This window comes from Monodelphis domestica, chromosome 2 (assembly GCF_027887165.1).
Source record: "Monodelphis domestica isolate mMonDom1 chromosome 2, mMonDom1.pri, whole genome shotgun sequence".
Taxonomy (NCBI): domain Eukaryota; kingdom Metazoa; phylum Chordata; class Mammalia; order Didelphimorphia; family Didelphidae; genus Monodelphis; species Monodelphis domestica.
This window is the reverse complement of record NC_077228.1, coordinates 34055693-34069578: the sequence shown is the minus strand read 5'-3', so window position 1 is coordinate 34069578 and position 13886 is coordinate 34055693. Positions and strand designations below refer to the sequence as shown.

The following is a 13886-nucleotide window of genomic DNA, read 5'->3' as shown; positions in this document are numbered from 1 at the left end:
ATGTGTCGGTCATTTTTCTATATATCTTGGATATCAGACTTTTATCTATATATTTTGATTATATTTTCTCACTTTACAGTTTCTCTTGTGCAAAAGCCATTTATACAATAGAATTTGCTCATTGTGTAATTATAGTAAATTCACTCCCTTATCTTTCTTGTCTTTAATTTTTTTTGTTTTCTGTTTCTTCCATCACTATGGTATTCCATATATCCTTCTTCTCACTTTTAATGAGAGCCATTTCATGTGACAGGGAGTATTTTTTGGAGAGGAAAAAGAGAGGGGAAAAGTCAGTACAACTGACAGATACATTAAGGAGGTCTGCAAATTTGTGCCATGTGTAACATCTATGAACCCTTCCATTTCTCTGAAGGGGTAGGCTGGAGGATGTCTTCTCATATTGCCTCATTTGAGACCTACTTGGTCTTTATAATTTTGTTATACATTTATTTTGTTTCCAATCCTTATCTATCACAGAAAGTACTATTATAAATATTTTGGTGTATGTGGGGACTTTTTTTCTTATTGATGGTTTTTTCAGGGTACAAACCTAGTTATGGAATCTGTTTCAAAGGATGTGGACATTTTAGTTACTTTATTTGTGTAATTCCAAATTGTATTTCAAAGTGGATATACCATTTCACAGCTCGCCATCAACAATAGGTATTAGTATGCCTATCTCATTCTCTTCTAAGTTTTTTTGCTATGACACATTTAGATTGTGTATCTATTTTAAGATAGTATCAGATGTCAGTCTAAGCCTAATTTCTGCCAAACTACTTTCTAGACTTCCCCACAATTCTTGTCAGAGAAATGAGTCCTCCTATTTATCAAATTCTAGGCCACTGTTTTCAGTGTTTTCTCTTTTATATAGTTTCAATGTTTTCTTGCTTTTATAGTCTATTTCATAATGGATCTCCTTTTTTTTTTTTAAAACTAGTGCTAAATAGTTAAAAACATTTTTAAAAAGTAAAACCTTACAATCTCTTTTAGAATCAATACTAAGTATCACTTCCAAGGGCAGAAGAATACGAAAGGCCAGGCAATTAGGGTTAAGACTTGCCGCAAGTTCACCCAGCTAGGAAGTCTCTGAGATCACATTTGAACCCAGGACCTCCTGACTCTCAATCCCCTGATCCACTTAGTTGTCCCCATTGCTAAATAGTTTTAATGACTCCTGCTTTATAATATAGTTTGCACCTCATCAATCTTGCTTTTCCCTCAGACTTTCCCTTGTGTTTCAAGATCTTTTGTTTTTGCAAATGAATTTTGTTATTTTTTTTTCCTAGCTCTCTGAACATCCCCTTTATTAGGTACTTCAGCTAGTGTGGCATAACTTGTTCCTTATTAACCTTGTGGCCCCTTAGGGTTTGTGGCTTTTCTTTCTCTGTGCTCAGAAAATATCTCATGTAGATTTTGTCATAAATCAAAGTTAGGCTTCCCAGTCTGTGGTTTATTGAGACCATCTTTTTTTTCTCTTTTTTTAAAAGTGAGGCAACCCATGCCCTTCTCTCATTCTACAGTAGCTTTTTCATTCTCTGTGATTCTCAGAGACCCCTGCTAGGGACCTGGCAAACCCTTTCAGGAACCCTCTCCTTATTACCTTCAATTGGATAAAGTGATAAATCCAATGTGCCCTCTCTGCCCTCTACCTCTGCCCCTTCCTCTCTGTGATGGATTCAGTGCAGAAAAGACTAGTTCCAGGAGGCTTGCTCTCATGCCTCTGCTCTACCTTTTCTCAGGGCCCTGGGCTGAGTTAGCCTGTTGGCTGCCATGTGTTCTGATCTTTTTTTTTTTTATCATAGTAGTTTAAGTCAGAGAATCTTGCGTTGAAAGACAAAAAAACAGAAAAGCAGAAATCAGAAGAAGCAATTCAGTATGAAAAACCATTGCGAGGAGGGAGGATGGGAAGCAGATTTAGACTTGATGTCAGGAAGAACTTCCTTACACTGGGAACTATTTCAAAGTGGGGTGGACTGCTTTGAGAGGTAGTAAGATCCCCATTAGGGAAGATCTTCAAGTGGCATCTGGATGCCCACTTGTTGTTGTGAGGATCGTTAGGGCCTCTGTAGTCCTAAGAGTCTAGGATTTTGTGACAGATGTTTGGATGGAGGTAAATTCAACAAGTAACCCTTCATCTTTCCCAAGGATACCTTCTGTGTGTGCAGGGTAGACAAAGACACCCCCCCAAAAAAAAAATCCCTGCCTTTAAGAAGTTTACATTGTACTGGTCAGATACAGTATGGAAATACACAGTAATTAAAAAAATATTTTTGCTAATGCTTTTGTCTTTATACCAGTTGTGCCCCACCTAGCCCAAAGTGAGCTGTCCTTTGTGAAAAAGAAAAACAATTAACCAAAGATACCTGCTACAGAGATTGTGTTTGAAGGTAAATGTAACATTTTGGCTGTAGCCCCTCTGCTGGGATGGGCCCATTTTCCCTTTACTCTGAGTTGCCCTTCCTTTGAGAGGCCATAGCACCCTCACACTGTATCCCCTCACATGGCCCTGGCTCCTCCCAGACTTCCCTGAATTCTTCACATTCATCCTTTCTTCTGGAATGGCAGTCTCCCATTATAGTCATATTCCTTGGGTTTTCAGCTCTTCATTCCCAGGTAATGGGTACACACTTTCTTTCTAGCTCAAGGAAGGAAGGAAATAAGCATTTTAAAAATCTTACTGTATTTTACAAACTGGGATACAAAGATAAGCCAAAAAAAAAATTACAATCCCTACCCCCAAGGAGCTTACATTCTAATTAATGGAAGTTGTGCTTGTTTAGTCAGGTCCAGCTCTTCTTGACACCATAAACCATAGCACACCAGTACTGTCCATGGAGTTTTCTTTCAGCTTTTGCTGCTACTAAACCACCCTCTTAGATCTGCTACCATGGGGTTTTCTTGGCAAAGATACTAGAATGGTTTGCCATTTCCTTCTCCAGTAGATTAAGGCAAAAGAGGTTAAGTGACTTGCTCAGGGTCACAGAGGTAGTATTGGAGACTGGATTGGAACTGGGGTCTTCCTGACTCTAGTGCTGTATCCACTGAGCCCCCTATTGCCTTCCACATATAAGAGGGAGATGAAAAGGGAGAAAGAAGGTGTGACATAGATTTGAAGTTCACAAGTTCGGGAACTGAACGGAAGAGAGAATGAAGACCTGTTGGCCTGGACTGCTCCACAAAATGGAGGCTCCAGGAGGGACTCACTAATGGAAGAAGGAGGAAGGGCCTTGCAGAGGGATATATCTGGGTGAGCAGGTCCCAGGCATGATGGGATGTTCCAGGTCAAGGAAGCTCTAAGTAGTGAGGAAAGTTCTAGGATGAGTCAATAGTAGAAGGTGTGATTCTGTAGTCTAGAAAGTGAAGGTCAGGGCTTGCTGCTTCTTTGGGTAGCAGAGAACTGGATCCAAGGGAACTGCCCATTGACTGGGGATGAGCTGAACAAGTTTGTAAGACACAAACAGGGCAGACTGTGCCATAGAAAGGACTCAAAGAAGACTTGTTTGACTGATTCCGGGAGAAGGAAGCAGAGCCCAGAGGACACCATAGACAACAACTTTCCTCGTCCACTCACCCAGAAAGATCAAAGGATGTGATGGCCAAGCATAGAAGCAGTAGGTATGGAGCATGGCATGGGCTGGCCAGGCTCTGGGGTGGGCGGGTGGAGAGGGGCTTTGCTGGACCAGTTTTTCCCTCTTTATTATTTTTTAATTTAATTTAATTTAATTTTTTGAAACCCTCACCTTCTGTTTTGGAGTCAATGCTGTGTATTGGCTCCAAGGCAGAAGAGTGGTAAGGGCTAGGGGGTCAAGTGACTTGCCCAGGGTCACACAGCTGGGAAGTGTCTGAGGCAAGATTTGAACCCAGGACCTCCTGTCTCTAGCTTCTTTATTTTTCAATCTTTGTAAGAAGGATGGCTCAGTGGATGGGAAAGGGAAGATCTATTCATTAATCAATGTGTTCTAAGAACAATATCAAATCATACTTAAGTAATTTTTTAGAAGTGGGCTCTTTAGACTTTTTGTACATATTGGGCCTTTGAACTTTGGGTGTCTGCCCAGTATGGGGATTGTTGGGTAAAAGGCTGGGGACAAGTTAGTGACTTTTCTTAAGTTGTTCCAAATGGAAATCCAAAACAGTTGGGCCACATCATGGTGCCATCAACTGTGCCTCTGTGGCCCTACTTTCCCAAGTTTTTCTGATATTGAAATCTCCCCCCATCAAATGTTCTTACCCTCCTTCATTCCCCTTTCCCATCATCTTTGTTTCTCTATTTCCATTTAAAAAAAATCTTTTTTAGAGGACCAAGAGGAGCCCCCTTAACACATTCCATCTTTTGAAGAGACCTGGATGGTAGAAGGAAGAGCCTATTGGCTGGCCAACCTCCCTGTCTGGACCTTCAGGGTACTTGCCTATTTCTAAGATGCCCAAGGCTTTGGTTGTGGCCTCTCTCAGACTTTGTTTTATCCACTAATGTATAGGAACCCAAAGGGAAAAAATGACTCTGTGTTTAGTAAATAATCCTTGCATGAAGTCATTTTCCTGCATGGCTAACTACAGGTCTCATGTGGAGAAATGGATACCATCTTGTGGGCTATTCCCTTTGGCTTCCTTCCTCTATATGAGTGCTTTTCTCTGGAGCTTTCTAGGGCTTCCCTCTGTCAGTCTCGGCCCTGGCCATCAGAGAGGTCAGTTCTCCTGCTTCCTTTCCACATGTTTCCTCTCGTGGCTGTGTTACCAGGTTCCATTCCCATAGGCATGCCCAGGGCACTGAGGGATCTGCCCTGGGCAAACTGCCAGGGATGAGCCCAGGCCAGCTGCTGAAAGGGCCCAGCCCTGGTTTTATTCATAGGCCCTATAGGGAAGGAAAAAGGCACTTTGGAAACCAGAAACAGGAAACATCTGACTATAAAAAGGATTTCCAATATCGTCTCGGTTTTCGGATGTAATAAACTGCAGTGCTGCCCATTGAAGCCATGTTTGATGGATCTGTGTGGTCACTGGAGAATGTGCCCAGTCTGGCCCATGATGCCCTTCAGCTGAGGGGCACATGCGGACTGCCCTGGGGTGTTGAGGCAGCAGCCTGGATTCTTCTGTGTGCGTGGTGGGGGCCAAACTCTTGATCGATTCCAGGTCTCTTCCCAGAGGCTCTGGCGTGTTCCCAGGCTAAAGCAGTCAGCACAAGGCCATCTGGAGGCTCTCCCCACGCCTGTACGAAGGATCTCTTCCCTTCCCCTGGACTCTGGCCAGCCCTCCACCATGACCAGGGCAGTCAGTCACCTGCTGCCTGGTCTGGGCCCTCGCACAGAGCAGTTAATAAATGCCTGCCGGACAGTCTTCTGCTTTGTGCCTCATTTCACATCAGTAACCGGGGAGCATCCATCAGTGTGGTCTGGGCCGTGACTTGCTATGTATGTCCCTTGTGTAGAGCTGGGATGGGGCAGAGGCGAGCCTGGAAGGTGGCGCCCGTGTGAGCTCGGGGTCTGTGTCTGCCCCTTCCAGGCAGTTGTGAGAATGGTTGTCGGATGCCGTGCTGGGTCTGTTCAGCCGGGGCTGCTGCTCTCATGGAGGCTTTATGAAAGCTGTTGGCAGAGGGTGCCTGTCGGTGCCTGGACTCGGGGGTCCGGCGACTGTAGTGATCCACATTTAACTGGCTCCTCGGACTTCCCCAGGCTCCTCCTTTGATTCTGGTCCCTGTGGCTCAGGCCTGGTGTCGCTGGCTTGTTTTTTCTTACAAGGGCGGGTTGGTGGTGGGAGGAATAGTCGGAAGTGATTGATCAGAAAACCGGAGGCATCAGTCGAAGCTTTGAAGCCTTCCACAACGTGGCTCTCACCTACCTCTCCAGTTTGATTTTAAGTCACTCCCCTTCACGTCTCCCTTCTAGTCAAACCAGCCTGTTGGCTGATCTCTGTCTCTGCCTCTGTCTGTCTCTCCTCCTCCACTCCCCCCCCCCCCACGTTCTCTCTATGTATATATAGTACATCTCTTACCTCTATGCCTTTGCCCATCACTTGTTCTGCCATCCCTTCTCACCTCTGACCCTCAGAGTCTCTAACTTCCCTCAGAGCACAGCTGAGGCACTGCCTTTGAGACTTCCCCTGGTTCTCTTTTATTACTCAGTGTTCTTCATGCAGTTTACGTACCATCTTGTTGTAGTCTCTCTGTAGGATGTAAACTTATGGACAGTTCCATGGTGTTCCATGCCTGGCATGGGGTTGGTGCTTGACTTAAAACTGCTTAACTGAGCTTAAAAGAAAAAAATGGGGGCAGCCAGGTGGCTCAGTGGATAGAGAGCCAGGCCTGGAGATGGGAGGTTCTGGGTTCAAATCTAGCCACAGACATCCTAGCTGTGTTACCTTGGGAAAGCCACTTAACCCCCATTGCCGAGAGAGAGAGGCAGCGAGAGATTGTGATTGTTGACTTTTCCACAGGTACATTTTTGAGGATAATAATGTAGATGATTTTTTCTAAATGTTTGCTTTTTATTTTTTAATGGGAGAGTTGGTGTGTTGATGGGTACTTGCTGATATTTTCTCTGTCTCAGGAAGGGCTAAATCCTTTTCCACACCATCTGCATCTTCCTCTCCTTCAGGGGCTGTGTGTGTCGGTGTCTCGGCCGATCACGATTGCCTCACCTCCCGCTGGTGTCGACCGTTTGGTCTTTGGCTGCTGTTCTCCATGTCCTTTGTGAACACTTTAGGCCTGTGATGGCAGGGCCTGGACATCCTATTCTGTGGTTCTGGTCAGTCAGTCAGTCAACATCAATGGGGCTCCTGCTGCCTGCCCATTCTGTTTGTTCTGGTAAGAGACCAGAGGCAGGCCCTGCCCTCCAGGAACTCACGCTCGAAAATCCACTTTCCCTGTTACTCATCCTCCCAGTTGAATGGCCTGGAGATGACTCTGCCAAGGTTTCTTTAAGCTGCTCTTGTTCTCCTCTGACTGCCTGCTTTTGGAGATAATAACTGCATATTATTGCAATCAGAATGGAGAGGTACGTTGTGGGTCTACATGGGCTGCCCTGTATGACCAGTGGGGAGCTTGGAGTCAAGGTTTAACGCGCACCTTAAAACCCTACGTAGAATGCTGGCTATCAGGAGTTCCCCAATACCTTCTCAGGGGCCTCCCCCATGGGTGAACTTTTGGGAGAACATGATGGAGGGCACACTTGGATGGGCGAGATCTCAGAGTCTTCAGCTTGGACGTTCTCCTCTCTTTCAGCCAAGTGTCTTCTGGGTCAGTCTGCTCCAGTGCATCCGGTGCTTCCTCCTGCCTTTGTTCTCTTCTGTACCAGGGCTGGGGGAAACGCATCCTTCTGCTGTCGGTTCAGTTTGCTTTTAACTCTTGTGCCTGGGCCGTGGGGACGTGATGGGACTTTGGATGGAAGCCATTCGTTCAGTCGTTTGTTGTTCCCTGGTGTAAGCTGAGCGCTCAGTTCTTTCTGAACTGGAAGGAGGGGCGCCCAACACCGGCTCAGCTCCGGTTACTCAGGTCCAGCGACGCCGTTAAACAAGGACTCCTTGTTTCTTATATTGTATGTGTATTTAAAGCATAATCTCTCCCTTAAAGAAAGGAGCTTCAAATCAAGAAAACATCTAATGCCCAGTGGACTTACGCGTCGGCTATGGGGGGTGGGGGGGAGGAAAAGAAAATGATCTATGTCTTTAACGAATAATGCTTGGAAATGATCAAATAAAATATATTTAAAAAAATAAAAGAAAGGAGCTGCGTTATAGCCATTGGAACATGGTAGTCCTGGATGCTCCTCAGTAGTTTTTCATGTTAAATAACTAAGCTGGAATGGAATGTTAACCCACAGACTGACAGAGGCGGGATCCACAAAGATCTTGCCGTTGGGCTAGACTGGATAAGAGGAAATGTAATGGGGATAAGTGTTAAGGCTCAATCAACTTCCAGGATCGGTGATGTGCTTAGACAGAAGTTCTCTGAAATACATTTGAGTTTTGTCTCAGTGGACTACAGGGTCAGTAGGAGTAAAAAGTATGACATGGCAGCCCCCTCAAACTAATACACTCCTTGGTTTTAGAATGAGAGGACATGGGACTGGGAAAATCCCCAACTCATGAAGGCAATGGCAGTGGAGAATAGAATTTATTTCAATCCCATCCGTAATCCTTTCTGAAGCACCTATAAGGGTGAGGCTTGTGCTAAGTGCTGAGAATACAAAACCAAACCAAGAAAGCTCCTGCCTTCCCAGAGCTCCTGGCTACAGCTGTCATCATTGTAGCTTCAGACTGAGACGGGACCGACTCCCGGTCAGGGATGGTGGGCACCTGGGAAAAGGTCTGGCAGAGCTAATGAAAAGGAAGGGCTGGGGCTGTGGATAGACAAAGATTCATCCCATGGAGACTGGTGATGATGTAGGACAACGGAGAGAAACAGATATTTTTCTAATCTGGTTTTCCTCCCTTCCTTCATTTATTCATTCATTTAACTGGCATTACCATAATGTCGGGCACAAAGTGGGTGTTTAATCAGTGCTTTCCCCCTACTTCCCCCTGTCTGTTGCCATGTGGAAGAGAGATCAGATCTGTTCTGCATAGACCTAGGACCTCTGGCTGAAATGTTGGATACTTTTGCTTAATAGGAGGAGAAACTTTAAATATTTGGCGCTGCTCATCAAGCGCTAAAGGTGAGGCGGGCCTTGAAAGGTGGTGAGATCTCTTTCACTTGAGGTGTCCAAGCACCAACTAGGTGACTTCTGCTCCAGGTGGTGGTAGATGGGCTCCCTGCCTGGGTTGGGAGGGTGGGGCTTTGGAGGTCCTTGTTGGTCCACAGTTTTATGGCTCTTTTGTTGCCATCATTAATGACTTGCGTCATTCCCCTCCCTTGTGTGCTCATCTGTTGCTGAACTGTGCCACTGGGAAGTAGCTGTGTTTCTTGTCTTCTAGGATCTTGCCGTCTAGGTCTAGAAATCCAGGATCCCCATGAAAGCTAAAGAATCTCAGGTCATAAGGGATTCGCTGTGCGTTTGGCAGTGGGCAGGGAGAGTCTGTTCATCTCTGAGGGGAGAGGGGCTTGGGGTGGGGTGGTCATGGGGGTCCTTGCAGTTATCCTACAGGAAGGGTTGGCAGCCTCCCCCTAGTCACAGGCAGCCTGTCTGCTGGACAACTAAACTTACACCCTCATGCTGGTAGCTTTAGCAGTGCCCAGAGGATGGCCAGGCAGGCAGCCCAGGACACCAGATGGGTTTGTACCTGACCTGGGAGATGTGCTTCTGAGCCAGGTGGGCATCATTCAGGTTCTTGTTCTGAGGCTGTCGCCAGACAGCTTCTAATGCTCGGTAGTGGTGGTGGTGGGGCCTGGGGAGCTGAGGCAAAAGCCATGAACTTGTCCTCTTGTGTTGCAGATTCAGGGACTCTTTCCTTTGACTCCGTTGGACGGACACTAGGCTCAGGTACAATTCGCCTTATCTTCCCCTCTTGGCCCGAGGCTTGGTTCTATCCAGGGTGGGGCTTGGTGGCATGTTGGGAGGCAGAGGCAGGTGAGATGAGGAGGATCCAGGTCGCCCAGGGGAAGGTCTTTAGAGCCTTGGTAGGACTGGAAAGGGTCATTGCCCCCCTCTGGCTGGCCTTCAGGGCCCCAGGGAGGCTAGTGAAGGACAGAGAGGGCAGCTTGCCATCCTCAGGGCTTGGGGAAAGAAGCCCTGGTATGTGGATGGTGGTACATGTGCCTACATGCATGTACGTGCTTGGGGGACTCCAAAAGGCCTTCTGGCTTTTTACTGGGCCCTACTTTTAGCTGGATGAGGGCACATGGTTCATGGGAAACTATGTTCCCTGTGGACTTCCCACCAATTTGAGTGGATGAGAGATGTGGCCTTAGCTTCCACCATAGTCAGTCGGCTAGAGCCAGCAGCCAAGTAGTTCTCAGAGCTAAGGTAGGTCCAGCAAGGGGACAAAGCATGCTGAGGAAACCTCTGCTGTCCCGGGTGGGTACCTATTAACACACGAGGGTTCACTCTTTCTCTATTCCAGCCAGGCAGGTCTCAGCAGGGGTTTTCTGTCTCCAACCCTGGGCTGGCCTTGCCTTCCCACCCTAGCCAGGGACGGGGAGGGAGAGGCAGGGAGAAGGTAGTCTTTCCTTTAGACTTCAATAGACTGTCATTGCCCCTTGTGGGTTTGGGCACTTGTTCAGTGATGAATGTCCAGACTGGGCCCAGTTTGAGCTGTGCCCCTCTGCAAAGGGAGCCCAAAGCTTGAATGTCCGTGCTTTGTCTCTCAGCTTTGGCATATGCCATCTTGGGCCCTAACTGCTGTCCTGAAGGCCAACAAATGAGGTCTTATCATTCAGGCAGGAGGCTATTGGAGGGTTCTCCTGGGGAGGCTAAGAGTTCTGAGGGTCTTGGTGTACTACCTGACTAGGCATGTAGATAACTGACTGTGTCACTGAGCACCTTTCCTTAGTGTCGGAAAGGACATAGGCCAGAGAGGGCAGTATCAGGCCAGTGACTGAACCCTTTTTGGCCAGCCTAGCTTCTGCCTCTTTTAAGCTTGTCCCTTGCCTATCTGGTGTCCCGTGTTAAAGCAGCAGCCTTCCCCACAGGGCAAGAGACCCCCTTGGTTCCTAGGGGACCTACTGCTTCCAGGCTACCTGAAGATGCTGGTCCCATAGAATTGCCTCCTGGTGATTTCAGCTGTTTTTGTTTTTTGTTTTTTCCAGACAGACATCCATTTCTTAGAGACCTGGGCTGTTACTTTAATTGTCTGGCCCTGACTTAGTCCTTTAGCTCTTATTGAGGGCAGTAAAGCTTGCTTGCCCTCCTCTCAGAAAGGAAAAATGGTCTTTGGTTGCCTTCCTTACCTCTAGAATTGATAGTGAATTTCCTGCCTTCCAACATGGTACCTCTCTTGGGCCAGTGGCCCTGTCTAACTGCCATGCTTATTTCCTCAGGCCTCTGGCTTTCTAATTCCTCCCTGCACCCCATGCTGCCTTCTGCTTGCCACCCAAACTGCTGCCATTACTGCCACTTCTGCCAATGCTCATGCCTAAGCAGAGTCTTGGCCAGAGACAGGGTGGAAGGGGAGGCGGGAATGGGCCCTCACTCACAGTGACGCTGAGACCCTTCTGCACTGGTTCTGGGCTACTTCCTGGAGAAGAGGTGGCACCTGTGTCTCAATAACTGGGAGAAACTTCAAAGTGAGTTGGTTATGGGTTCCATTACCAGAGGGACCTGGTGCCTTTTCTGCAGAGCTCGGACACCAGTTGGCATTCTCTTCATACCTTTGGAGATGGCCTGGCCCCTGGGTTCCACGGGGCCTTGCATTGTGCTGTCCAGGAACATCATGGACTAAGCCTACATGGAGGTGCTAGTTAGTGTACACGGCCTGCTCATGCTCCTGGGAGCCTGGCACTCTGTTGTGGTGGGGATGGGCTGAGGTGGCTGCCCTGGGCTCCTCTGGCTGGGCAGAGGATTCCCAGGGCAATCGCTAGGGCCACGTATTTGTCAAGGTCAGGGAACTTTCACATCACTCACCAGAATGCTTTTTCTTCCTCCTTTGTTGGTTTCTATGAGATTAATTGGTCAAACTTCATCGTTTTTCTCCAAACCTGGAGACCAAGTGGGAGAGGCTTGACATTTCACTAGCCTCCCCTTGGGCCTTCACTGATTCCCTGACCCAGCGTGCGGCTGAACTGGCACATGGGAGCCCAGAGTCCTGAGCAGCTGTTGCACAGGGTGACTGCTTGGATGCTCTGTGTTGGGGTCTTTGCTTTTGTATTCTTTGGCTTTCCTGATCAAAGACACTTCTTCCTCCCCTCCACAGGAGTCCTCTCCCTGCAGCATGGCTGTTATATTCCACTGTGTTTGTCCTGAACCTCTCTCCAGAAGGGGAGGAGGCTGCCAGGCACATCCATCAAGCCACCATTCACCCCTCCATACATACTAGCTGGCCCTTGGGCCCCCAAACAGAGAGGAGAGCAGGGTAGCCCTGGGGGCTGGATACTCCTGAGATATATGGTCTGGGCTCGGTGGCCCCTCTGGAGAGGAGGCTCATCCCTGAAGTCACTGAGAGTCCAGAGGGATTCTGGGAGTGGTTTGACCCTGAAGGGGAGTCGGGCTTTTCTTGTCATCTCAATCTCATTATTTCCCCACCTCAGAGCAAATCTAGAGAAAACTCTTCAAAGCCAAACTGGAGGCTAGAGTTTCCTCAAAGGGATTAACAGGGCCCCATCCGCAACCCATGCTGAATGGGCAGAGTAAGATCTAGGGAAGAGAACCAGCAGGTATTTATTTCCTTGACCACAAAGGAAAGAGAGCTTAGAAAACAGATTTTTAAAAAATCTTATAATTGGGCCAGCTAGGTAGCATAGTAGATAGAGCACCAGGCCTAGAGTTGGGAGGACCTGAGTTCAAATCTAGCCTCAGGCACTTTCTACTTATATGATCCTGGACAAGTCACTTAACCCCCATTGCTGAGCCCTTGCTGCTTTTCTGTCTCAGAATGAATACGAAGACAGAAGGTAAGGGTTTTTAAAAACCCCTTATATTGTAACCTACCACATCCACTTCTCTCCAATGTAAGATTTAAATTAATATTCAATAACTCCCAGTATTTTATTTTATTTTATTTTTTTTGAGAGTGACCTTTTTTAATTATATGTACAAATTAACATAGTGTGAACAGGATCCATCTTTAGGTGGCTCAAATAGTTGTCCAGAGTCCAGCAAAATGGTCACTGCAGATGGTCAAGGAAATCATTGAAGCAAGATCCATTAATATAATTTAGTCCAACTTAATGAAGCCGATGTCTTTCGCATGTTGTCGGAAGCACTGGTGGCACATGTTCAGACCGTACTTGCGGATCAGGCCATGCCCGTTGGAACATACGCTGCAAGACTGAGACCCCTGGCCGAATTTGCGAGGATGGCTCCAGTAGAGCTGCTGGTGACCCATGGCGCCAGTAGGAAAGCCGCGAGACAAAAGTCCAGTGTTATATTTTATAAGGTTTATTATTAATCACTTGAAGTAGAAAAAATACAAGAACAAAAGTAAATTCTCCTGCCTGGCACTTATCCAACCTCCCCCAGCCACGTTGGAAGGAAGAGAGAGAGGGTGGAGCTACACAAAACTTGTATCTTCCCTTCATTAGTATGTAATGTGAGATGGAACATGGGAAGCTGGGAAAGAGAGTTTTGGGAAGAAACGTTCTAATTACACACCTAGGAAGTCAGACAGTCAGCTGGTAGCCATTGGTTAAGTGCCTAATGTGTGCCAAGCCCTGAGCTTGGGAAACCTAAGGCTGTCTGTGCCCTCAGGGAGCTCACAATCTAATGAAGGAGACATCCCATGCAAACTGCTGTGTCCAGACAGGCGGCCTAGGAGAAATCGGAGCAGATCCACAAGGGGAAGGCACCCGCATTGAAGGTGATGGGAAAAGACTTCTTGGAGAAGGTGGTTTTAGCTGAGGCATGAAAGAAGGTGAAGACACTTGGTGAAACTGCTGAGCAGATAGACACATTCAGCCCTTCTCCTACTGCCCGAGCAGCCTTGGCCTTTGTCCTCCTCTCCTGGCCTGCTCTCCATGGCTTCTGATAGGCCTAGTACCGTTCCAGGACACTTTGTCCTGACTTGGGTCAGGAGCTCCCAGCAAAGGACTTGTACAGAATTGTACCTACTTCATTGTCATTATTACCACAAAATGAGTCCTGCTCTGTGCAAGGGCATCGCACCCCCATGCCGGCACCAATGCTGAAGTGAGCAGGGAAGACAGCACCGAAGGCATGTGGGGCTCCCCCTCCCCAAACTCAGACTCCTAGGGGTCTTTGGGACACATACTTAGCTTTGATCCTTTGTCAATTTTGGAAACACCAGCCCTGGGAGTGCCCTAGATATCTCTGCTGAGTTTTGGCTTTCCTTACGTCATA

General features: G+C 47.4%; 2 protein-coding genes across 11 annotated transcripts in view; one reads left to right on the top strand and one right to left on the bottom strand.

The window, feature by feature from the left end:
* Positions 1-13886, top strand: part of ST3GAL3 (ST3 beta-galactoside alpha-2,3-sialyltransferase 3) — a 143749-nt gene that overhangs the window by 45377 nt on the left and 84486 nt on the right. For 4 of the 10 annotated variants that reach the window (XM_056815273.1, XM_056815277.1, XM_056815278.1 and 1 more), the window contains exon 3: positions 9369-9416. The exons of 5 other annotated variants lie outside the window; for them this stretch is intronic. In XM_056815273.1, the coding sequence (XP_056671251.1) occupies positions 9369-9416 (48 nt within the window). Of the gene's footprint in view, positions 1-2363; positions 2391-9368; positions 9417-13886 lie in introns of those variants that run through there. One more of the 10 variants, XM_056815284.1, reaches the window with a different exon arrangement.
* On the bottom strand, positions 12585-12939 carry LOC100014529 (40S ribosomal protein S29-like). The gene has a single exon (XM_056815285.1). It carries the CDS (start codon positions 12913-12915, stop codon positions 12745-12747), a length of 171 nt encoding a protein of 56 aa, XP_056671263.1. The 5' UTR covers positions 12916-12939; the 3' UTR covers positions 12585-12744.

Coding starts and splice junctions, on each gene's coding strand:
- LOC100014529 (XM_056815285.1), bottom strand. CDS start 12,915: ATGGGTCACCAGCAGCTCTACTGGAGCCATCCTCGCAAATTCGGCCAG.